This window comes from Gymnoscopelus microlampas, assembly GCF_963454915.1.
Source record: "Gymnoscopelus microlampas genome assembly, chromosome: 9".
Classification (NCBI taxonomy): Eukaryota; Metazoa; Chordata; class Actinopteri; order Myctophiformes; family Myctophidae; genus Gymnoscopelus; species Gymnoscopelus microlampas.
In genome coordinates, this window is record NC_139946.1 from 23,361,759 (window position 1) to 23,387,480 (window position 25,722).

The 25,722-nt window shown below is 40.1% G+C and overlaps 1 protein-coding gene across 1 annotated transcript; it reads right to left on the reverse strand.

The window, feature by feature from the left end:
• Positions 1-390: 390 nt before the first annotated feature.
• On the reverse strand, positions 391-21,082 carry LOC311051460 (prostaglandin F2-alpha receptor-like; the record flags this gene model as incomplete). Its single annotated transcript, XM_084066029.1, has 4 exons — positions 391-586; positions 17,585-17,850; positions 19,469-20,287; positions 21,002-21,082. The coding sequence occupies 4 exons, from the start codon at positions 21,080-21,082 to the stop codon at positions 391-393; spliced, it is 1,362 nt and encodes a 453-aa protein (XP_083922155.1).
• Positions 21,083-25,722: the final 4,640 nt, after the last annotated feature.

Below are 25,722 nucleotides of genomic sequence, written 5' to 3' on the forward strand. Positions count from 1 at the left end.
TATTTTGTTGCAGTAATTAAGGAAGTGAAGGGACAGTGGAAGTTACAGTGGTTCTTCTTTAATCTGAAGCATGTTTTAAACACCACACTTAAAAGCACTAAAGAAACATGTGGAAATGTGTGGAGGTGCCATAGGCAAGCGAGTTCTGACGTGGATACCTAGGCGACCTTGTAAAAGGCCAAAGCAGGTTCAAGTCCCGCCTAGGCACTGAAGCACATACTCATCGATGTACTCTGTTACCCCCGGTTTACGGGGATGCAGTACAGTGGGGCCGGGGAGCGGTTTAGCTCCCCGGTGTTTCCACACAGTAAAACTAGGTGGTTATGGCAAAAGAAATCACACCTATCTGATCTTTTATGTAACCAAGGTAACAATGACAATTAGGTGAGGTCACTTCCTGAACTGCACTCCTTCCACCTCACTGTTCTCCTCCCACCTCACTGTTTGATGTGTGTGCTGCTGCCCTGTCTGCTGACCGCTGAGCGCTGAGCGCTGACCGCTGACCGCTGAGCGCTGAGCGCTGACCGCTGACCGCTGACCGCTGACCGCTGAGCGCTGACCGCTGAGCTCTGACTGCTGAGCTTTTCTATAAATAAGCTTGTTTATTCACATTCACATTCACATTCACATTCACATTCACATTCACATTCACATTCACATTACTAGAGCCTGTTACACGGAGGCCTTGAAGAATGGGTACAGCGGTTTGTTGAAAACTGAAACGGACGGTTATTGTTAAGTCAAGACTCAGAAAGGGAGCCTTGACTTAGTGCTGAGAGCCTAGTGCCAATCCTCTTCCTACTGGCCCATGTATAGTCAAAACTACACCCCTGCTCTACACTACATTTCCCAAAATGCACCAGCAAAATGGCCGCTCATTACCTGATGGGAAGCACCTGAAAAGGAGTGGAGGTGCTCAATCATTATACAAACACACTTCAGAGAGAAGGAACTCCAAGTTCTACCAAAGAAGTTCAGCCCAAAGACGCCAATGGTTGGTGAACTGGTTTTATTTACTTTGTTTTGCAATACTGCTTATGTGTTCATGTTTAACTGGTTAAGTTAAATTAAGGAACACATTGCAGCATTGTTGAAGGAACACATTGCAGCGTTGTCCTCTTTTTGTGTTTGGAAAGAAAAGTATGAAATACAAAAGGATAATACAAAGTTAAAAAGGTTAAAATTCTGTTTATGATTTAAAACTACTAAAATGTAGAAAATTCATGAAATTACCATGTTATGGTTTATTTGAGTTAAGACTACTAAAATGTGGAATTCATGAATTTGCCATGTTTAAGAAATGCTTAAAATGCTAAGTGAAAAATAGCCGATCTACAAGCTTGTGGGTCTACTATTTTTCCTAAAATGTGTCTTTATTCCATTTAAAGGACTTAAGATGGTTTATTCATTTAAAATGTTTAATTCATTTAAAATGTTTAATTCAAATTATTTACTTAACTTGTTTAAGACATTGATTGGTTAAAGACACTTTTTGTTTGGTCTAAGGGCTTTAATTGTTTTAAAGCATTTATTGTTTTAAAGCATTTATTGTTTTAAAACATTTATTGTTTTAAAACATTTATTATTTGAAAACCCTAAGTAATAAATACCCTAATTTGTTGTAAAACGGCAATGTTGTTAAACCTTGTTTTCTCTCTGTCTTTTAAGGTTTACAACCTGACTATGATTGACCAATCAACGAAAAGAAGCCAACCAAAATGAAATATAAGAGTTGGAAAAAATAAAGGAGTTGATTGAGTTTAAGACTGAGTTGTGTCCTTGTCTTGGGTTTGGAGCTGAACTGTGAAAGAACTTGACAGTTATTATTATGCTGCAGTGGTCACAGCACTAGCAGCAGCATTAGCAGCAGCATTAGCAGCAGCATTAGCTGCAGCAGCAGCAGGATCATCATCATCATCATCATCATCATCATCCAGGTAAAGTGCCCTTTATTTTCCACAAACGCCACTAAATCATGTAACATTCGTTTTCAGATCGACCTGGGATTGTATAATTGTGTACTGGGCTGTCTGTAACCTGTAGCTTGGGCTTACAGCTAACAACAGTCCATTAGACAATTGTAATGATTCATAAACATGGTTATTCATATCTTTTCATTCATTTTAATGCAAGTATGCAATATGGTGTCAACATGGCAAACAAGCGCTGGTAGTCGGTACGCCTGGTTTCTACTGGGAACAGGGTTCGATTCCCTGCAGCGCTGTGCTTACTGTTTCACCTTTGTCCTGTTGTGTATGTTTACATTAAATGTTAGCACTCAATTCATTGATTCATAATACCCGAATGCACTTTTTATGCAAAGCTGTTCATGTGAAAGATGGTTGCATACTGAGCAACACCAGAATATTCACCACATGCTGACTACATGTTTTAATTTCATTGTGGTTCAAGCATAGGCATAGGATGTTGCTGTGCATTTGATCACTTGGATCTGGGTGTGCATGCTTTCTTTATTGTATATTTTTATTTATTTATAATGTACAATTATTTCATTTCATTTAGACCTATTTGTGTTTGCTATTAGCCTACATATAGTATGTGTGCAGTGTGCTTTTTGCAAACTGAAAAATGAAATGATGAGAAATGTGCATCTACAGAAAAGCCAAAGGCTTGTTTCAATTGAAGTAGCTATTGCATGCAATACTCCCCCTTCTTAGAAACGTTCTAAAACATTTTGTTGTCAAGGACCCCCCGAATTGACTTGTATTTGGCAGTGGACCTCAATGTGAAAAGATGTAGTGTCAGGGCCCCCCATGAAAAAGATTTATATTTAAAACTTAAAAAGAATATATGTATTTATTCCAAATGTCTTTATTTTCACACAATGTTAGGGTTAAGAATCAAACTCACACCCTTCTGTTTCTAAGGCAGGCTCTTAATCCAGTGGGCCACTGTGCCATGCCTAAATTTGAAGGCCAAATAAATAATGACAGAAAAGCCAAAGGCTTGTTTCCATTGGGGTTCATTAACATTGAAACATCTAGACAGGTAACAGCACAGCAAACCATAGACAAAGTAATATGCTGTATAGTTCTTTTTTCTTTTCTTTTTTTAAAGTACTGTTGCGTGTTGTTCCACAAAGAGGAATGAAGACCTTTCATAGCAATGGAGCTGGTAGCACAGTGGGTAAAGTCTAAAGGTTGGACTCTCAGCACAGAGGTTCCATGTTCAAATCCCAGTCGTCACATACTTCAGTGTTGTTGTACTTTGAAATTTTCAAGGCCAAAATAGGAAAAAGCAAGCCAAAACCACAAAGAGACCTATTCGGTATGGCGGAGAGATGGAGTAGTGGTCTAAAGGTTGGACTCTCAGCACAGAGGTTCCATGTTCAAATCCCAGTCGTCACATACTTCAGTGTTGTTGTACTTTGAAATTTTCAAGGCCAAAATAGAAAAAAGCAAGTCAAAACCACGAAGAGACCTATTCGGTATGGCGGAGAGATGGAGTAGTGGTCTAAAGGTTGGACTCTCAGCACATAAGTTCCATGTTCAAATCCCAGTTGTCACATACTTCAATGTTGTTGTACTTTGAAATTTTCAAGGCCAAAATCCCTTTGCAGACTAACTTTTAGAAAAACAAGTTAAAACCACCAGGAAACCTGTAACTCTCAGCCAACAGCATAGCTCAACTGGTAGAGCGTCTGTCCAATGACTTGACTTGACTTGACTTGACTTGAGTGGGTTCGATTCCCACTCGAGTCAAGTGTCCCTGGTAACTTGGGGCAACGGATTCCCACTCGAGTCAAGTGTCCCTGGTAACTTGGGGCAACGGATAAATTGACTGATATCCTTAGTGATGCTTCCCTTTGCAGACTAACTTCTAGAAAAACAAGTTAAAACCACCAGGAAACCTGTAACTCAGCCAACAGCATAGCTCAACTGGTAGAGCGTCTGTCCAATAACATGACGGGTTCGGGTTAGGGTTTTGACTTGCTTTTTTCTATTTTGGCCTTGAAAATTTCAAAGTACAACAACACTGAAGTATGTGACGACTGGGATTTGAACAAGGAACCTCTGTGCTGAGAGTCCAACCTTTAGACCACTACTCCATCTCTCCGCCATACCGAATAGGTCTCTTCGTGGTTTTGACTTGCTTTTTTCTATTTTGGCCTTGAAAATTTCAAAGTACAACAACACTGAAGTATGTGACGACTGGGATTTGAACATGGAACCTCTGTGCTGAGAGTCCAACCTTTAGACCACTACTCCATCTCTCCGCCATACCGAATAGGTCTCTTTGTGGTTTTGGCTTGCTTTTTCCTATTTTGGCCTTGAAAATGTCAAAGTACAACAACACTGAAGTATGTGACGACTGGGATTTGAACATGGAACCTCTGTGCTGAGAGTCCAACCTTTAGACTTTACCCACTGTGCTACCAGCTCCATTGCTATGAAAGGTCTTCATTCCTCTTTGTGGAACAACACGCAACAGTACTTTAAAAAAAGAAAAGAAAAAAGAACTTTACAGCATATTACTTTGTCTATGGTTTGCTGTGCTGTTACCTGTCTAGATGTTTCAATGTTAATGAACCCCAATGGAAACAAGCCTTTGGCTTTTCTGTCATTATTTATTTGGCCTTCAAATTTAGGCATGGCACAGTGGCCCACTGGATTAAGAGCCTGCCTGAGAAACAGAAGGGTGTGAGTTTGATTCTTAACCCTAACATTGTGTGAAAATAAAGACATTTGGAATAAATACATATATTCTTTTTAAGTTTTAAATATAAATCTTTTTCATGGGGGGCCCTGACACTACATCTTTTCACATTGAGGTCCACTGCCAAATACAAGTCAATTCGGGGGGTCCTTGACAACAAAATGTTTTAGAACGTTTCTAAGAAGGGGGAGTATTGCATGCAATAGCTACTTCAATTGAAACAAGCCTTTGGCTTTTCTGTAGATGCACATTTCTCATCATTTCATTTTTCAGTTTGCAAAAAGCACACTGCACACATACTATATGTAGGCTAATAGCAAACACAAATAGGTCTAAATGAAATGAAATAATTGTACATTATAAATAAATAAAAATATACAATAAAGAAAGCATGCACACCCAGATCCAAGTGATCAAATGCACAGCAACATCCTATGCCTATGCTTGAACCACAATGAAATTAAAACATGTAGTCAGCATGTGGTGAATATTCTGGTGTTGCTCAGTATGCAACCATCTTTCACATGAACAGCTTTGCATAAAAAGTGCATTCGGGTATTATGAATCAATGAATTGAGTGCTAACATTTAATGTAAACATACACAACAGGACAAAGGTGAAACAGTAAGCACAGCGCTGCAGGGAATCGAACCCTGTTCCCAGTAGAAACCAGGCGTACCGACTACCAGCGCTTGTTTGCCATGTTGACACCATATTGCATACTTGCATTAAAATGAATGAAAAGATATGAATAACCATGTTTATGAATCATTACAATTGTCTAATGGACTGTTGTTAGCTGTAAGCCCAAGCTACAGGTTACAGACAGCCCAGTACACAATTATACAATCCCAGGTCGATCTGAAAACGAATGTTACATGATTTAGTGGCGTTTGTGGAAAATAAAGGGCACTTTACCTGGATGATGATGATGATGATGATGATGATGATGATGATGATGATGCTGCTGATGCTGCTGCTGCAGCTAATGCTGCAGCTAATGCTGCTGCTAATGCTGCTGCTAGTGCTGTGACCACTGCAGCATAATAATAACTGTCAAGTTCTTTCACAGTTCAGCTCCAAACCCAAGACAAGGACACAACTCAGTCTTAAACTCAATCAACTCCTTTATTTTTTCCAACTCTTACATTTCATTTTGGTTGGCTTCTTTTCGTTGATCGGTCAATCATAGTCAGGTTGTAAACCTTAAAAGACAGAGAGAAAACAAGGTTTAACAACATTGCCGTTTTACAACAAATTAGGGTATTTATTAAACAACTTAGGGTTTTCAAATAATAAATGTTTTAAAACAATAAATGTTTTAAAACAATAAATGCTTTAAAACAATTAAAGCCCTTAGACCAAACAAAAAGTGTCTTTAACCAATCAATGTCTTAAACAAGTTAAGTAAATAATTTGAATTAAACATTTTAAATGAATTAAACATTTTAAATGAATAAACCATCTTAAGTCCTTTAAATGGAATAAAGACACATTTTAGGAAAAATAGTAGACCCACAAGCTTGTAGATCGGCTATTTTTCACTTAGCATTTTAAGCATTTCTTAAACATGGCAAATTCATGAATTCCACATTTTAGTACAGACAGCCCAGTACACAATTATACAATCCCAGGTCGATCTGAAAACGAATGTTACATGATTTAGTGGCGTTTGTGGAAAATAAAGGGCACTTTACCTGGTCTTAACTCAAATAAACCATAACATGGTAATTTCATGAATTTTCTACATTTCAGTAGTTTTAAATCATAAACAGAATTTTAACCTTTTTAACTTTGTATTATCCTTTTGTATTTCATACTTTTCTTTCCAAACACAAAAAGAGGACAACGCTGCAATGTGTTCCTTCAACAATGCTGCAATGTGTTCCTTAATTTAACTTAACCAGTTAAACATGAACACATTATAAGACACATTTTCAACACATAAGCAGTATTGCAAAACAAAGTAAATAAAACCAGTTCACCAACCATTGGCGTCTTTGGGCTGAACTTCTTTGGTAGAACTTGGAGTTCCTTCTCTCTGAAGTGTGTTTGTATAATGATTGAGCACCTCCACTCCTTTTCAGGCACTTCCCATCAGGTAATGAGCGGCCATTTTGCTGGTGCATTTTGGGAAATGTAGTGTAGAGCAGGGGTGTAGTTTTGACTATACATGGGCCAGTAGGAAGAGGATTGGCACTAGGCTCTCAGCACTAAGTCAAGGCTCCCTTTCTGAGTCTTGACTTAACAATAACCGTCCGTTTCAGTTTTCAACAAACCGCTGTACCCATTCTTCAAGGCCTCCGTGTAACAGGCTCTAGTAATGTGAATGTGAATGTGAATGTGAATGTGAATGTGAATGTGAATAAACAAGCTTAGTTATAGAAAAGCTCAGCAGTCAGCAGTCAGCAGTCAGCAGTCAGCGCTCAGCGCTCAGCGCTCAGCGCTCAGCGCTCAGCGCTCAGCGCTCAGCAGTCAGCGCTCAGCAGTCAGCAGTCAGCAGACAAGTCAGCAGACAAGTCAGCAGACAGGTCAGCAGTCAGCAGACAGGGCAGCAGCACACACATCAAACAGTGAGGTGGGAGGAGAACAGTGAGGTGGAAGGAGTGCAGTTCAGGAAGTGACCTCACCTAATTGTCATTGTTACCTTGGTTACATAAAAGATCAGATAGGTGTGATTTCTTTTGCCATAACCACCTAGTTTTACTGTGTGGAAACACCGGGGAGCTAAACCGCTCCCCGGCCCCACTGTACTGCATCCCCGTAAACCGGGGGTAACAGAGTACATCGATGAGTATGTGCTTCAGTGCCTAGGCGGGACTTGAACCTGCTTTGGCCTTTTACAAGGTCGCCTAGGTATCCACGTCAGAACTCGCTTGCCTATGGCACCTCCACACATTTCCACATGTTTCTTTAGTGCTTTTAAGTGTGGTGTTTAAAACATGCTTCAGATTAAAGAAGAACCACTGTAACTTCCACTGTCCCTTCACTTCCTTAATTACTGCAACAAAATACATATCAAAATATGCAGTTGATTGATTGCAATGATTTAGTTTAGCTTAGATGTGTCAATGTTTATGAAATCTTTTTGATGAATCTATTCTATTTGGCTGTTCTAGCAGTCATGACAATAGCTCACTGTGAAAGATGCTTTCTGCATGTCAAAAAAGGTCCTGGGTTCAAGTCCCACAAATACCAGTTAAACATTTTGAAGAATCGGAGGAGGTCTGCGGCTAATACTTATCAATTTTAGTAATAGTTTTCACCAGCTTTCTTCCACTACACAGGACTAGTATTACAGTATCCCTACTGGTGTAAGGGACAATATACAAATGGTATACAGTGAAATGGATTTAAAGTGAAGGTTTTTCGTAAGGATTAAACAAAAGCTCAGTGGCTCACTGAGTAATGGCGCCTGCCTATGATGTGTGAGGATTTAAGTTCAAGTACAGGTTCTGACAATAAATCAAGGTGTAGCCAACATCTTGCCAAATTTGGAACGCTCATATTTTTGAGAACCACTAAGACGAAAGAGACAGCCATAGCTGAATGGGTAGAGTGGCTACCTGGTGAACAGAAAGTCATAGTTTCAAGTCCCACTCCAGTAGTATGTTTCAGTGTCATTTCTTCCGTGGAGGTGGTGTGGGGAAAGGGACTTTAGATGCAGATGGCTTTGAACTATACAGTACATTACAACACAAACATATTGGTGTTGTAGAAAGTAAATGTTTACACCTAGTAGCCTTAGTTACTATGTATAAAGTAAGTTTAAATAAATCCATAGTGGTGGAAAAAGTACCCAAATGTTTTACTTAAGTAAAAGTATCGATACTGCAATGTAGAAGTTTACTTGAGTAAAAGTGCTAAAGTATTGGTATCAAAATGTACCAAAAGTAAAAGTACTAAAATCTTTGAAATGTTAAAAGCTCACAACGCGCTGTGAGCTTGTAGATCTGCCATTTTCAAATGGCCTAGGTATAAAATAGGGCTAAAGTGGTTAATGTATGTTTTATAAAGTAATAAATACTTTATACCTGCAAAGTAACTAAAGTTTTGAAATAATTGTAGTTTGCCTCCGAGATGTACTGGAGTACAAGTAAAAGTATAGACAATTGGAAGTACCTCAAAAATGTACTTTTACACCACTGGTGAATTCAGATCATTTATAACATGAATTTGTCCCGAGTCACAAAAGCCAACAGGGACAAAAGTACAGGGGGTGGCACTCATAGACATAGAAACCTAGATACCTCATTGGCCTCTGCAGTTCGTTGGAGCAACTCGTATCGCGGCCGCCATTTTCGCGGAGGAAAACGGACACTCAAAGTGACTACTAGCCAATCACAGCGCTCACAGCGCGTTGACTACTGGCCAATCACAGTGCGTCTTTTCTAAGATTTGTCAGAATCTAGTTGTCCCGCCCCCACTTGCCTCTGGTTGGCCTACCGAACGCCCCCTTCTGTGACACACACGGAAGCTTCAGGGAAGCTTTCCTACGGTAAAATGGCGCCCGTGATACCAATGCCTCAGAGCCGAAGGAGGCGTCTACCTTTATATGTCTATGGTGGCACTCCCCTCTAACCTAGTGTTACTAGCATAAAATTACTGCACGTGGGAAGGACCCTCATCATTGCATGTAAAAAAAAAGTGAACATTCTGAACACAGTATCTCAGGACATGGTGATGGAAGGTGCAGTGCATTTCTTGCAGGTGATGGGAGGGGATTGGTGAACTGATTAGAAAAAAATAAAATGCATGTAGTAATGCATATTCATTTCAACCTGTACCTCCCCCCTCCTATGACACATTTTAACACTGCTGCCCCCCATAACAATGTAACCAATCAAGTGCTAATAAACCAGGGAAATGTAAATGCAACGCAAACCATGAGCAGGGCGCCACAGGGAATCGAACCCTGTCCTGGTAAAACCAGGAGAACCAGACCAGCGCCTTATTTTGGTTTTTTTGCGTTTGTTTTTTTTATGACGCGAATGACGCATTTTATGACGCGAATGACGCATTTTATGACGCGAATGGCGCAACGCAAGTGACCTCCCTAACCCTAACCAGCAGCACCCTAACCAGCAGCAGCAAAGAATTAAAAAAAGTTCCTACCTTCCAGCCATCTTCACTGCACACGCTGCAGCAACAGCATCATAGTTCCTACCTTTCTGCCATCTTCACTGCACACGCTGCAGCAACAGCCATAGATATAGAAACCTAGATCGTCACAGCGGATCATCCGTTTCCATCTGCGTCTTCTTCTGTCACTCCAGCCACCTGCATGTCCTCAAGATGTCTTCTTCTGGTCAACTTCAGATTCTGGAAAGAAAGACAAAACAGTTCAGTTGTGTAGGCCATTGTTTTCTTTTTGTTCTTTTGCGAATGGCACATTTTATGACGCGAATGGCGCAACACAAGTGACCTCCCTAACCCTAACCAGCAGCAGCAAAGAATTTTAAAAAGTTCCTACCTTCCAGCCATCTTCACTGCACACGCTGCAGCATCAGCATCATAGTTCCTACCTTTCTGCCATCTTCACTGCACACGCTGCAGCAACAGCATCATAGTTCCTACCTTTCTGCAATCTTCACTGCACACGCTGCAGCAACAGCATCATAGTTCCTACCTTCCAGCCATCTTCACTGCACACGCTGCAGCAACAGCCATAGATATAGAAACCTAGATCGTCACAGCGGATTATCCGTTTCCATCTGCATCTTCCTCGTCACTCCAGCCACCTGCATGTCCTCAAGATGTCTTCTTCTGGTCAACTTCAGATTCTGGAAAGAAGACAAAACAGTTCAGTTGTGTAGGCCATTGGTTCTCAGTGTGGGGGTCCCGGGACCCCCAGGGGGTGTTAATATAGCATCACAATAATTTTAACCCTTTATATTTTGGCTGTTCAAAAATAGCAGATATACAAGCTCAGGCCAGCACCGAATACCACGCTATGAGCTTGTAGATCTGCCATTTTTGAACAAAATCGGTGTGTGTGTGTGTGATTGTGATAGAGATAGAGATAGAGATAGAGATAGAGATACACACGCACACACACCGATTTTGTATTATATATTTATTTATTTATTATTTTCTCTTTTTTAAGCAAACATAACATAATAACTCAAATCTTTGCTTCTGGGGGTCCCTGGAACCAAATATTTGAGATGGGGCCAAATACATTTAATTTTGGGGGTCCTTGACATGAAAGTTTGAGAACCACAGGTGTAGACCTACAGGGTCACATTTTGGAAGCCTTCACTACCGTGCTTATAGTCTGTTCTGGTTTCAGAAATTACTAAAGACAGGTAGTAGTTCACAAACATTTACATGTCAAGGACCCCCCAAAGTAATTTGTATTTGGCCACAGATCCCATCTGAAAACATGTACCAGGGACCCACATACAAGATTTGTGTTAATAATATTGTTTGTAATACAACACACATCTTGTAGCCTTACAGGGTCCCTGTCATAGGAGTCCTTGATATGAAAGAGGTTTGAAAACAACTGACTGAGTTGGTTTTAGTAGTTGTAGTTTAGTTGTAGGCTATAGTTTAGGCTATAAACCCAATTCTTAAACAATAATGTCAAATAGTCAGGCTAAAAAGATGTAATTTTCATATCATTCAAACAGTTTGTATTTACCTGCAGCAGGGGGACAGGTTCCATTCTGAAGCGCTCCACCCTGGCATCTCTCACCTGCCTTCTATTTATATCTAATAAAGCACTGCTCACATCCAGTCAATCAACATAATGATGATTGACTAATGGTGTGTGTGTGTGTGTGTGTGTGTGTGTGTGTGTGTGTGTGTGTGTGTGTGTGTGTGTGTGTGTGTGTGTGTGTGTGTGTGTGCGTTTATGTTCTTCATGTTATTAGTGGAAGGTAACTGGGGTCTTGTTTTTCAAGGCACAAGGACCCCTGTGTTAGTGAGCGCTACCTACTGGGCTGGGCTGGCAGCATTCCAATAATTTAACAGTGGGTAGCAATATTCAATAAATCACAAGTGTGAATAAACAAGCTTAGTTTAAGAAGAACAGTGGGCAGCTCACACAGCAGCACCCAGACACGAGTATTGGCTTCAATGCCTAGGTTGGACTTGAACCTGTGGCCCTGTTTGTAGATACCACAGAGGTGTTCACCAACTATCCACTGCCCTACAGCACCACCACACATTTACACATCCTTTCTTTTAGTACTTTTAAGTGTAGTTCCTGGATGTTAAGTCTTCAAAACATGCTTCAGAGTAAAGGAGTAGGAAGATTTGAACCCACGACTTTTGGATCATGTAGACAATGTTCAGCACAGTGAGCTGAGCTACCATGCTGCCTGCTCATCTAGACCAGTTTGTGTTCTGCTTTAAGTGACAACTAACAACGATACAAACAAAATACAGATTTTTGTTTTGGTATATTGTGCTGTTGCTTGTCTAGAATCTCTAGGTGTTTGAATGTTTATGGAGCACAATGGAAACAAGCCTCTGGCTTTATTGTGATGAATCCATCCAAGTACAGTAGTTAATTGAGTTCGGATTCTCTCTACATAATGGCAAAAGGTCCTGGGTTCAAATCCTACAAATAGCAGATCTACATGTTTAATTCATTGTATAACTGTACCTCTGTGCTTTTTGCAAACTGTTAATAAAGTATTCAATCAATCAAAACAATCTTGAAATAATTGTGACAAAGTTTTAATACTTTTGAAAGTACTTTCTTTGGGGGCCCCCTGGCATAATATCTCTTCAGATGAGGGTCCGCAGCAAAATACAATTTGGGGGTCCTTGATATGAAGAATTTTAAAACCACTGTGTTGTTCAAAGGAGTGGCCATAGTTGAATGGGTAGAGAGCTAGTCTTGTAAACAGAGAGCCCTGGGTTCAAATCCTGGGCCTGGCAATGTGATTGCGTCCATGAGATAGGCACTGAGTTCCAAGCTGCTCCTCTGTGGGTGGCCAGGGACGTGCACAGATAGACTCTAGGTGGTGCCAGAGCACCTGCCCTTTGCCCTCTTGACCAGAAGTGCCCTTTTGAAAAAAAGGGGGGGAAAGTTTTTTTTTTCTTCAGTTTACAGCAGGGGTCTTCAACAGGGGGTCCAGGACCCCTAGGGGGTCCTCAGAGTTACTACAGGGGGTCCGCCAAATCTTTATGTGATATGATTTTTCTTTTTACCATAACCACTCGAAACCTAGCATCCCTTTTCTGAGGAGAACTTTAGCCAAAAATAGCAGATCTACAAGCCCACAACGCCTCACGCTGCGAGGCGTTGAGGGCATGTAGATCGGCTATTTTTGGCAAAGAGGTATAGGTGTAGAGGGGAAAAAGAGCAGACCAAGTAAACACAAAACAAGTATAATTTACTTGAGCACCTGCCCCTCAAAATGTCTGTGCACGCCACTGTTTCAGTGCTTTGTCAGCATCAAAACCCGGCGCAAAACTTATTTCTTAATTTGGACTGTCGTTTTGTCTGTCATTGTAACAGTTGGCCACTAGATGGACCCATTGTTCTTTCGCATTTCGACGGACTCAGTGACAGGTGCATGGTGAAGATCAGAGGTCATATTCACACGGTGGCCATATTGCCATTAAGTCAATGAAATGCCACCCCAGGTGCCACCCCAGTTACCACAGCAACGCAATGTTAAATTCCAAAATGGGAAACAAAAAGCACAATATAAATATCATTTATGTAAAATATGTTGTCTTTTTAGCACACAGAAAAGAATAACAACAATCTACATTTCTAAGGGAGGATTTGGGGCTAAACCCTCAATTTGGGGGTATGTGTGTGGCCGGCTGACGCTAGGGTACATGTGGTTAAGATAAGTTAAAAATTGATTGATCCATGTGGGGAAATTAAGTTAGACAACAGAATATAAAAACTACTGCATCTCTACCTGTATTCTTCCCTCACATTTTGGGTGAACAGAAATATCAACAATAGAATATATTTCAATCAGAACATTTTCATATTTTATAATAATAATAATAATTAATAATATGCAAGGAAAGAATGATTTGGAATATCAATTTATTTCCAGAATGACAGACAGACAGACAGACAGACAGACAGACAGACAGACAGACAGATGGGTGGTTTAAATATTACTTTAACAAAAACATTTCTCTATAATTAATTATGCTTACATTTTTATATCCACACAAAATATGATAGTCATCTCTGGTTGGTTGTCATTGCTAATTGCAAAATCAAGCTAGTGGAACTGAGAGTGAGAGTTTGAACATGAGTGATTGTAATGCCCCATATAGTGAACACTGTAATCAAGGCAGACATTTTAAAACCATGAAATGCCCAACGTATGTCTTAAAATAACAATTAGTCTTCATAGACACAGAGTGATTATAAATTCCATTCAGGAGGGCCCTATGGCTGCATGTGGTGGTGGTAGGGGTCTAACGGAGTCAAGAGGTTTTTGGGCAGAGGGCTGGCTTCAGTCTTTGCAATCAGGTTTAAATGGAAGAGTTCTGTGCCTGTGTGATTGTCAAGTGGGCCATTACCGCTTGATATAAGGGCACTTTCTTTGCTGTGCTGATTGGGGTCTCTCTCACATAGGCTACTGTCCCATTGCAATCAGGCCCCTCTACACTACACTGCCATATTCACTGCAGTGAATTCCCCCCCTCACACACACACACTTAACACGTCCCCCTTAAAATTCAATGAGGGCACATTTACAGTGAGGAGAAAAGGTCACACCAAACTCGTTTCAATTTGTAAACAACTCCAATGTGGACTGGTTTCAATTAAGTAAATTAGTAGTTGCGCCCCAAGGAAAGCAAAGGTGGAAGTAGCAAATTAGGGGATTTTCTTGGAACCTAATAAGGGCCATTTGTCCACTCAAATATTCTACCAAATCAGTTTTTTCCTATATTTGCCTGCAGGTGAAACATTATATAATGATACATTTCATAAATATAACAAAACATCTTAGCACACTTATTGAACACAATGTTCAATATCAATGAATCACCTTAGTCTTCACTTATCAGACAGATAGATAATCTGTTTGATATACTGTACTGTACAACAGCAGACATAAAAAACAATATACCTTTCCTGGCTTTACAACTGATACACCTTTTAAAGAAATTCAAACAACTTGCTCAGAGAGATTGACTGATTGATGCCTTATATTAAAATTAGAGAAAGCGGTTCGTTTTGCTCGAGATATCAGAAACAATAACCCAGTTCAAATATTATTATTTTGGGGGGTCCCCAGTTCAAATAAGATTATTTTGGGGGTCGCGTCCTGAAAAGGTTGAGAACCACTGGCTGTACTCACGAATTAGGAGGACAATATCAGACCCCAGAACGAAGGACCATGAATTAATCTAACATGGTTAAAATGGAGTTTGAAGTTTCAATGGGTTTGTATAGGAAGGGGGTGTGCCCGATAAAAATTAATATAAAATATCTACATACTAAATCAAGCAACTTAAAAACTGTCTGGGGTGCTCACAAAATCCAGAGTAGATGATAAAATGGCCACAAACATGTTTGAAAGTGAAATATCCCTTTATTTGTATCAAAGCAATTATAAAGGGAATATCTTCCTTCTATGACAACATTGTAAAGTGACAATTAACATATCCTTTCTCATTTGTCTAAGTAGTTTTTTTTTGATTGATTGAATTTTTTATTAGGCAAAAGAATGTAAAACAACACAGTTACATTTATAATGCTTTTGTCTAAAAGGTCCGGCCAAAAAAGTCCTTGCGGGCTTGTTTCCGTTGGGGTCCTTGAATTAATTTCATAGACATATATACTGTAGTAGCAACCAAACAGTTCAAAATCAACATAAGAATACAGAGGAAAAAATATATACCATTATGTACAAAAAAGGCATGAGAAAATAAAAAACTATATACAAAAAAAGCATTAGAAAATAAAATAAAAAGTATGTACAAAAAAAGGGGGAGGGGGGGGGTCGTCTGTCTACAGGGAAACTGGTACTACTCTTTAGGCCTCCAGAAAGATGAGTTTTTAGGGCTGTTTTGAATGAGCCCAGCGAACTGCATTTTTTGAGGGATGGGGTTAGACTATTCCATTCCTTGGTGGCTGTGTTATAGAAGGAGAATTTGCCCATGTTTGTTTTATGGGTGGGTGTTACCAGATTGTTGTTTACGCTCCCTCTAGTTTTGTGACTGTGGGTGTCACTAACTTTTTCGAGGCACTTATACAGATATGCGGGTATCGGGGGCATTTCGGGCAAATCTGCATTTACAATTTTAAAGACCAGTCCCATTTTTAGTTGTATAACCCTGTCTTCCACCCTGAGCCAGCCTAGGCTGGCAAAGTGAGTGGGAGAGAGGTGGGTCATGGGCCCCAGTCCGACAAGTAGTCGAATCAGTTTGTTTTGGGAGGTTTGAAGCTTAGTCTTCAGTGACACTGAGGTGTTGGAGTACCAAGCGGAGCTAGCATAGTCAAAAAGGGGCTGAATCAGGGCCCCTGAGAGGGTCCTGAGTGCCTGAGGGTTGACAAAAGAGGAAACTCTGCCCATAAATCTGGTTCTCTGGTTTACTCCTTTGAACACCTTTGTTGCCATGCTTTCACCTGTCAGGTATTTGTCAAGAATACATCCCAGATAGGTAATCTCTTCTTTGCTAGTGATGATTGACTTCAAGAACTTTGACCTTGAAGTCATTTACCTTAATTTTACTGAGGGAATGTTTGGTCCCAAATATGATGGATTCAGTTTTCCCAAGGTGTAGTGACAGTTTGTTATCGGTAAGCCAGGTACGGATTTTTGAGAGTTCAGAGCTGAGAGCTTCCTCGACTTGCAAATTGTCCTCACCCGAGATCAGGAGTGCCGAGTCATCAGCGAACAGGAACAGTTTGCAGTTACAGGCAGCATTCATGTCGTTAATGTATAGAAGAAACAGTAACGGCCCTAGAATGCTGCCTTGAGGAACCCCGCAGCTCACCGGGAGGGATGAGGACATGGTTCCGTTGATGTCAACCACTTGTTCTCTACCCTCCAAGTAAGATCTCATCCAATTTAGTGATGTGTAATCAAAACCAATCGCCTTCAGCTTATCAAGTAGGATTTCGTGGTTTACAGTGTCAAACGCCTTTTGGAGGTCCAGCATGACCATGCCGCAGTATTTGCCCGAGTCTACCTCACGTTTGATGTAATCGGTCAAATACAGTAGGCATGTGTCAGTGGAGTGGGATGTTCTGAAGCCCGATTGGAATTCAAACAACAGTTTATGCTCGCTGAGGTAGCTGTTGATTTGTTCTTGGATTGATCGCTCTATAACCTTTGAGATGGAACAAATGATGGAAACAGGCCTATAGTTGCCAGGATCTAGTTTGCTTCCTTTTTTATATAGAGGGATTACTCTTGCCAACTTGAATTCTTGTGGGACGTGACACTGACTTATGGATACATTTGTAATATGGGCTACTATGGGAGCAATGGAGACCGCTGCGTCTCTGAGGAATTTGGTGGGGATGTTGTCAAGGCCGGTGGCCTTGTTTGGCTGTAGGGCGAGGAGTTTGTTTTGCACATCATCAGTCATTACAGGTTTGAAAGAGAAAGAATCTTTTTTTGCCCCTAGTTTCTCATAGTGAGCTTGAATGTGGTTGGGGCCATACAGACCTGAATGCTGAGGGAGTTTGCTTACCAACTGGGTTGCAACTGTGGTGAAGAAACTGTTAAAACAGTCCGCTACCAATTGCTTGTTGGTAGTGAGCGAGCCACTTGAAATAATGCAAATGTTTGTAGATTTTGTCTGAATTTTTCCGTTGCAGCCTAATTGTTTTAGTGCCTCCCACAGTTTTTGTTTTTTTTGACCCTCACCACTGGGTGCGATGTTATCAACATCGCAGGTCCTTTCAGATTACACTGTGCTGATTGATTTGATCACAGTGTCGGTCGTTGTATCATACCCTGGCAGCTGTTTGGTCTGACACGCATGCCGCTGACCACCATTGAGTTGGGGGTCATGTTGCACCTCCAGCACTGGAGCTCCTGGGACCCGGGAGCCCAGCAGCTGTGGTAGCAACAGGAGACCTTTCTTCAGTACAGCCTTCCTCAGCAGGATGTAGGCCCAGGGGTCCAGGATCTGGTTCCAGGTGGCAATGCGCACCACCAGTAGCAGACTGAAAGGTGCAGGCTTGTCCTTGGTTTGCATACTCAATATGAAGGTACAGATCTAGGAAAAGAGCAATGGGAAGAGAAGTGGTAGATACAGTATGAATGCAATGCCAATGATACAAAATGTGATCATATTAGCATGCTGTTATCAACAATAATAAAACTCAATAAGTATGATTGATGTAGATAATGGAGTTGTAGTTACAGTACATTGAAATCTGCTCTGGTCTTTGTCAGGTTCAGATGAGGACCAGAACAGGTTGCAAGTTGCAACACTGTATGTCATTTTTAGCTCTCTGACATGTTTCTAAAAAACATCTCAGAGAGCAACATTTCTAGAAATTGTTTATTCCAGTAACCTGTCCTTTGTATTTAACTATCTTAAAGTAGTCTACTTCACATTTTCTGCCAAAAGGAGATGTTTTACTGAAAAGATGATGGATGCATGAAATTAAAACAAATGATGGTACTTCCTAGAACTAAAGGATCATGGGTTACTTAAAGGGCAAGACCACTTTGGTAGAGGTTTGGGTTGTGTAGTTACCTTGCCATGATGTAACTCCAAAGGTGGACAAGAAATACAAAATAATTGCTCCATTTTTAGATTTTTTTTTTTTTAAATAAATTGATAATTCTAAATATACTCCTCATTGACTTACATTGTATGCTGAAACAGCTCTCAAAGTCACTCTTTTAGCCCACAAACAAACACAAACCCAGTATTAGTTTTTTTTTAATACAAATATTAACTTCCTGTTGATTTTCTTTATTTTTATTAGGAAGAAAACCCGGACTGGATCCGCAGATCTGGATCCGGATCTTCAGTACTGGGTTTGGTGATGTTCTATATTGTCTGATTCAGCTTTGTTTGCGTTCGTTTAAACTTTACATGCTAAAAGAGTGACTATGAGAGCCGTTTCACTGTACAATGTAAGTCAATGAGGAGCATACTTTGAATTATCAATTTTTAATGAATGGAGCAATTATTTTTGATTTCTTGTCCACCTTTGGAGTTACATCATGGCATGGTAACTACACAACGCAAACCTCTACCAAAGTGGTCTTGCACTTTAAGATTTTGGTTGACACACTGCCCTGTTGACCCCCATTAATCAGGGATATTACAGTTAACTCATTGGCTGCCAGCTTTTTGAATTTTTACCTACAGCTGGCTGCCAGACTTTTTCAATGAGAAAAAAAAAGCACTTAGGAGCCGAGATACAGAATTTTTAAGTTTTCAGTTATAAGGAAGTGTCTGGGAGCAAAACTCTTCGGAAAATCATATCTCCTTGGTCTTTGGGTTTTTTTAAAAAATTAAAAAAAAAAAAAAAAAAAAAAAAAAAAACTTTTATTTTGAAATTTTTTTTTTTTTGAAAGAACGCAGATCTGCGTCAATGGCAGCCAACGGGCTTTTGCGCAAATGAACGCAGATCTGCGTCAATGGCAGCCAACGGGCTTTTGCGCAAATGAACGCAGATCTGCGTCAATGGCAGCCAATGTGTTAAATTCACATCAACATCAAAGGATTTACCTGGCTTCAAACTAGAAAGGCAGAAGGCATGTCATAGAAGTCTTTGATAATCCTACCCCATACAGTAACTCTGTGTGGACAGAGGACTTCTTGAGCCACATAACAGAGATGAGGCTCTACCTGGGTACCAGTAGGCATTTCTTACCAACAAGGGTCCCCAGCACACACAGGATAACAGCATTATAGCCAGGAGCTGGCAAATCATCTCTAAGTCATAGGAGGTGCCTCCTGTGCTGTGCTGTTTGCGGCGCAGCCTCGACTGTAGCAAGGTGGAGCTGGTCAGAGTATTGCTCACAATGGAGAGCAGCAGGGCTAATAGACCCAACATGGAGAAGAGCAGAGGCAGGAGGACATCCAGCCTGTCCCTCATGCCCTCCATACGGAAGAAACACCAGCTCCTCGACCACTGTACCTGGTAGGGCTTCCGCAGCAGAACAGGCAATATGGCCACCAGCGCCGCCAGCAGCCAGGAGAGACCCAACAGCTTCTTTGTGTGGTGAGCATCCAACGCAGTATTGGAGAGGGGCCTGGTGATTGCGAGGCAGCGCTCCACAGCCATAGCGCTTCCTAAGAACAAGGGGCTCAGGCCAAAGAACACCATGCTCACCCCAAAGAGATCACATAATCTGTTGTGGGGATCAATGGTCTCCCACTCCTCGTCAGAGCTGTAGATGTAAACTACCAGAGAGCCTGTGATGAGGTGACCCAGGAGGTTTGTGATGACTAGGCTACTGGCAAACACAAAGAATGTGGCTTTGGACTTCAGATGGACGCGGCGCCGGCAGTAAGCCTTGAGCAGGATGAAGCAGGCCAGGCTGTTGGCCAAGATACCCATCGTCATGGAGATAGCAGAGGTTGTGACCTGCAGTTCCTTCTGGATGGTGGTATTGGCAGCTCTGACCTCTGAGCTGCAGATTGTGTCTGAGGTCCCATTAGCCAACATACTGTAGTCAATGTGTGAAGTCTGATCAGGAGCATAAATGGAAAATTGAAAGGGTGAATCACAGTAAATTATGTTTATTTCACACAGAATTTTAACAGTAGCCTAATTGCTTTAATTTCACTTCAACAACGTCAGATATAATAGGTTGACTGGAATAGACTGGAAAATGGATGATAACAGCCTAATGATTATCTAACTTGGTAATCATTAGTAACCTGTAAACTGATTGTATGACATTCTATAGTAGTTGTGTATAACTGTCTGTCTCTTATATGTCACCATGATTTGTGTGCATGGGGAACTCATTTGAAACAAGCTCAGTGCTTTTATGAGTCTTCCAGTTTAGTAGACCTCGTATTGTGAATTTGTACTTCCATGTACTGTTGTTCTCATGTCTTACTAAATAAAGTACATCAATCAATCAATCAATGTAATAATGCTTGAGATATCAGAAACAATGACGCCAAACATGTGACAGGCTCAACTGTTGGACAGATGAGATGTATTAGTAGTACTGCCACTAGTACTACTACTATCCTTAAGACAACTGCTTAAGAATACAGTCACACTCTATGTACATTTCAAGAGTTATAGGCCAAAATGTAAAGTATATCTAGCAATACCATGATGGCCGATTGATGTAATTATGATTTACTGCATATAGGCCATTGGACTGTGAACATCTCTATCAAGTGTGGTAGCTGTTAACCCTTACATTTTCAGAGAGAAAAATACTTGCAGTTCCTTCTGGATGGTGGTATTGGCAGCTCTGACCTCTGAGCTGCAGATTGTGTCTGAGGTCCCATTAGCTAACATAGTCCATTGGTGAAGTCTGATCAGGAGCATAAATAGAAATATGAAAGGGTGAGTCACAGTAAATTATGTTTATTCAACACAGAATTTTAACAGTAGCCTAATTGCTTTAATTTCACTAACAACGTCTGATATAATAGGTCGACTGGAATAGACTGGAAAATGGATGATAATAAATGATAATTATCTAATTTGGTCATAATGTAATAGTAAATTGGCAGTGAAATAGGATAATAAATAACAACTTGCTCAGAGAGATTGAAATGACCGTGAATTAGTATAATAATAATAAATAAAATAAATGTGTAAGAAAGTTTATCTCATTTTGACATGATAAAAGCATTACAGAAATTGATAGTGCAGTACAACGGCAAAATCATATTTATTTTCCCTCCCCCTCCCCTCCCCCCCGCCATGTATGACTTTTGGGGGATCCAACATGCCAATTGCTTTACAGACACTGTTTGATCATCTTTGTTCCTAAATTAAAATAAATGTGGTCTCCACGAAGCATAGAAAAATGCAATTCAATATCTTTCACAGGACTTATTTTACTCCACTAAGACTACATAAAATCGATGGAAATATTTCTGCCATGTGTCAGAGGTGTAAGATAAATTAAGGTGATTTGACTCATATGCTTTGGAATTGTCCATATTTGGTAGATTTTTGGAAGTTCATTATAACCACTGTTTCAGATGTCATAGAATCTGAGATACCTTTTGACCCCAGGATTTGGATATTGGGTGATGTCAGTTTAATTCATGTGAACTTACATAAGAAGTATTTTATTTCACTTGCCAGCACGACTGGGAAAATAATTGTCCTTGTAAATTGGAAGTCTGAAAATTCCCCATCCATCACAAAAGCATTGGTTGCATGAACTTTCCTCTTATTGTACTCCTGAGAAGATCCTGTACAATGTAAGGAGAAAACCCGAGACATACAGTACAACACAATTTGGGGCTCTTTTTTCGATATTTTGCCTTCATTAACTCCTCTTGGTTGAGGTTATAAGTCGCTGTTACTGCGAAGATTGTTGTAGTGTGTACTCAATGCTGTTTATTGTGCCATTCTTGGGTGGGGGGAGGGCGTGGAGGGTAGGGTTGTTTTTTGTCTTTTTGCTTTCTTTTTTCTTTGACTTTTTCTTACTTTCTTGCTTTGTTGTATAAAAATGTAAAATGGATAGATGTACTTTGTACTCTGTCAATAAATAAATCTTTACCATTTTTTTTTTGTTTAAGAAATGTGTATGGCGATAGATTGATACGGTTATTTATTTAGCTGCTTTACATGGTCAGAACTATCTTAATAACGTCTTATTAAGATAGTTAAGACAGGAGAGCACTAGGGACATCTGGGCACCATATTTTTGGGATGACTGGGCACCAAGACAACTGGGCACCTGGACGAGTGGGCACTTAGGGGTGGAGATAACTGGCCACCTGGACAAGTGGGCACCTGGAGAGGTGGGCACTTAGACAACTGGCCACCAAAACCATCTGTGCACTAGGGACATGTGGGCACCTGAATAACTGGACACCTGGACGAGTGGGCACATGGATTAGGATTTGTGTCCACCACAAGTGTTTTTTAAACTTTACATAGCATGCTGCTTTGTTGTTGGTAAGGGACAGGTCAATTTTTAAAGAAGGATACCCCTGGAGAGAATTTTGATGATACATGAGAAAAGAACATTAATAATGTATCATATCAATATCATATGCCCAACATCATGTATGTATCGTGAAATGAGTGTATCTTGACAGACCTAACCCTCCCCATCAAATACAACAACATGACATTTAAAACTGATAATATGTCCGATGTTTTGCTTTCCACATTGATTAGAACATTACTGTAGTCAGTCTTGCTAAATGCACAGTGTAGTGTCTGTAGTGGTAGCAGAATGGACAGTGTTCTCAACTTACATGTGGGAAACCCATTGAATCCTGGTCAGATTGAAGAAAGTTGAGTATTTGGTATTCAGTAGTTTACAACTTTTGTCACTCTGCACTTTTAATTATTAACTACAGTGACTACACTGTTGCCTACATCATGGGTTTTCAACTGGTGGTCTGTGGACCACTGGTGGTCCGTGAAGGTATTGCATGTGGTCCCTGACCATGCATTTAGTAATGTAGGAAAGTGAAGATTTGTAGGCCTATTATATTTTATCGACCACTAGTTGAGAAACAGTATGATGTATGATGATGCATAAATGTTGTCAGTTACTTGGAAGTCAGATTTCAAGAACTTCCACAGAAATGGGAGTTAGAATTTCAAGGGAAACTGTAGGCCTATGGTTTACCTGGTTGAGTCATCATTAGCAGGAAATGTGCCCATATCAATTGCACGTGCTTGCTCATATATGTTGCAATGAATCAGTTAACATGAGTTTAATATGGAAGGTTAAGAGAACAGAATAGGGGCAACCATGGGAAAGGAATGTATCAGTGGTTCTCAATCTTTTCTGAGCTCTGGACCACTAGCATATCTCAGTTAAATAATGACTGTTAAGGGCTTTAATTTAATTCACCTCGAATTAACAAATTAAATGAAGGCCTTAACAGTCATTATTTAATTTCAAGCTTTTTCCCCCACACCACGCCCATATCCCCCTCCCAACACAACAGTAGTCCCCAGGTTGATTCTCAGTCAGGGTGGTGGTCCCTGGTTCATAATCAGTTGAAAACCCACAGCCTACATGTAACAAATTAGGCTATCAATTATGGCCTGATGATTCTGGTTTTACTTGTGGAGCTAGGCTGGCATCTGCACAACTGTCCATATAGATCCAAATTAATCACATGCACAGAATTACTTCAAATGATTATGAATATCCAGTTATAAATTGGTCATTGTAACCTGGTGTATGTAATTCTATGAGCAACAAAAACACACTTAAAAGAGGATATCTCTGTGTTGGAAATTGGGATAATGCATCTCTCTAATATGCCTAACACCTGTTGAAGTGTTGCTTAATTGTTCAACCACCATCGTTAAGACGCTGAATATATTTGACTGGGTCGTTCACACTCGCTGTGCGTTGATGGCTTGTAAACGACCGTCATTGATTCTAAATAGACCAAGATGTTACTGGATTTGAATCCTTGTATCCTTTGAAATAGAGAGGGGTCATTGACCACTGTTCTGCTGTACTAAAAAGGTAGCCTATATAAAAAACGGACTATTTTATCAATTCAAAATTGCATGACCCTCCCTTGGATTCAAAGTAATATTAGCTGACCCTCCCTTGTACTAAAAATTAGAAAGGCATGACCCTCCCCTATTTTCCTCCAGGGACCCCCTTCTGTAAATTTCGACTGGTCCCTAAGTGATATTTAACCCATTGCTCTTTAAACCCCCAAACACAAAACAACAACGAGGTTAAAAGTACATTATAACAGAGTTTCAAAGTACAATATAAGAGTGCATTTACCAAAATAGAAGTACTGTTAAAAAATAGAACAAATTAGGAAAATGATAAAATACCAAAAAGAATTAAGGATACCAAAAAGATCCTTGCATTCAGTTCAGCATTGTTTTTAGTTCAGTTTTTTTCCCCTCTATTTTTTAACAGTAGGCTACTCGTTTTTATCAATATTTTGAACAGTAGGCTACCATTTGTCTCTTTTTAATTCATTCTATAGTGTTCTATTTTTTAACAGTATCAGTATCAATATCATTTATAGTGTACTGTTTAGCTATGTTTTCTCTATCTTAACATTGATCATTTGCCAATTTTTTGATATCCTTATCCTTTTTGGTATTTTACCATTTTCCCAATTTGTTCTATTTTTAACAGTATAGGCCTACTTCTATTTTGGCACATTCACTCTTATATTGTACTTTGAAACTCTGTTATAATGTACTTTTGACCTCTGTACTATTTTGGCCAATAAACTCTTATATTTGACCTCGTTGTTGTGTTGTGTTTTGGGGTATAAAGAACAATGCCCACTCGTCCAGGTGACCAGTTATTCAGGTGCCCACTCGTCCAGGTGCCCAGTTATTCAGGTGCCCACATGTCCCTAGTGCCCAGATGGTTTTGGTGCCCAGTTGTCCAAGTGCCCACATCTCCAGGTGCCCACTCGTCCAGGCGTCCAGTTATCTCCACCCCTAAGTGCCCATGTCCCTAGTGCCCAGATGGTTTTGGTGCCCACCTGACCTGTTACCGTATTGACGGCTCTGACCTCTGAGCTGCAGACTGTGTCTGAGGTCCCATTAGTGTGAAGTTTGATCAGGAGCATGAATGGAAAATTTAAAACGGTGAGTCACAGTAAAATTTTTATTCCAGAATTATTCCTGTGTTGCTTTAATTTCACTCACAATTAAGATCTCGACTGGACAATTGATGATAAACACGCTAATGATAGCCTAATTTTGTCATAAATTCGTAGTCAATCAATCAATAATCAAATCAATTCTCTAGATGAAACTTAATCACATTTTGACGTGATGCAAGCATTGTTCTTTATAGCCTAATTCCTATTAGGGCTACAGAATAACGGTAAAGTCATATTTATTGTAATAACTTATTAATAATTTCCAAATATGGAAGACGTGCTCACTCTTTTGGCTAAACAACACAGTCTTACAACAAAGGTGTTCTATGGAAATGTTTACCGTCTCACCTCATC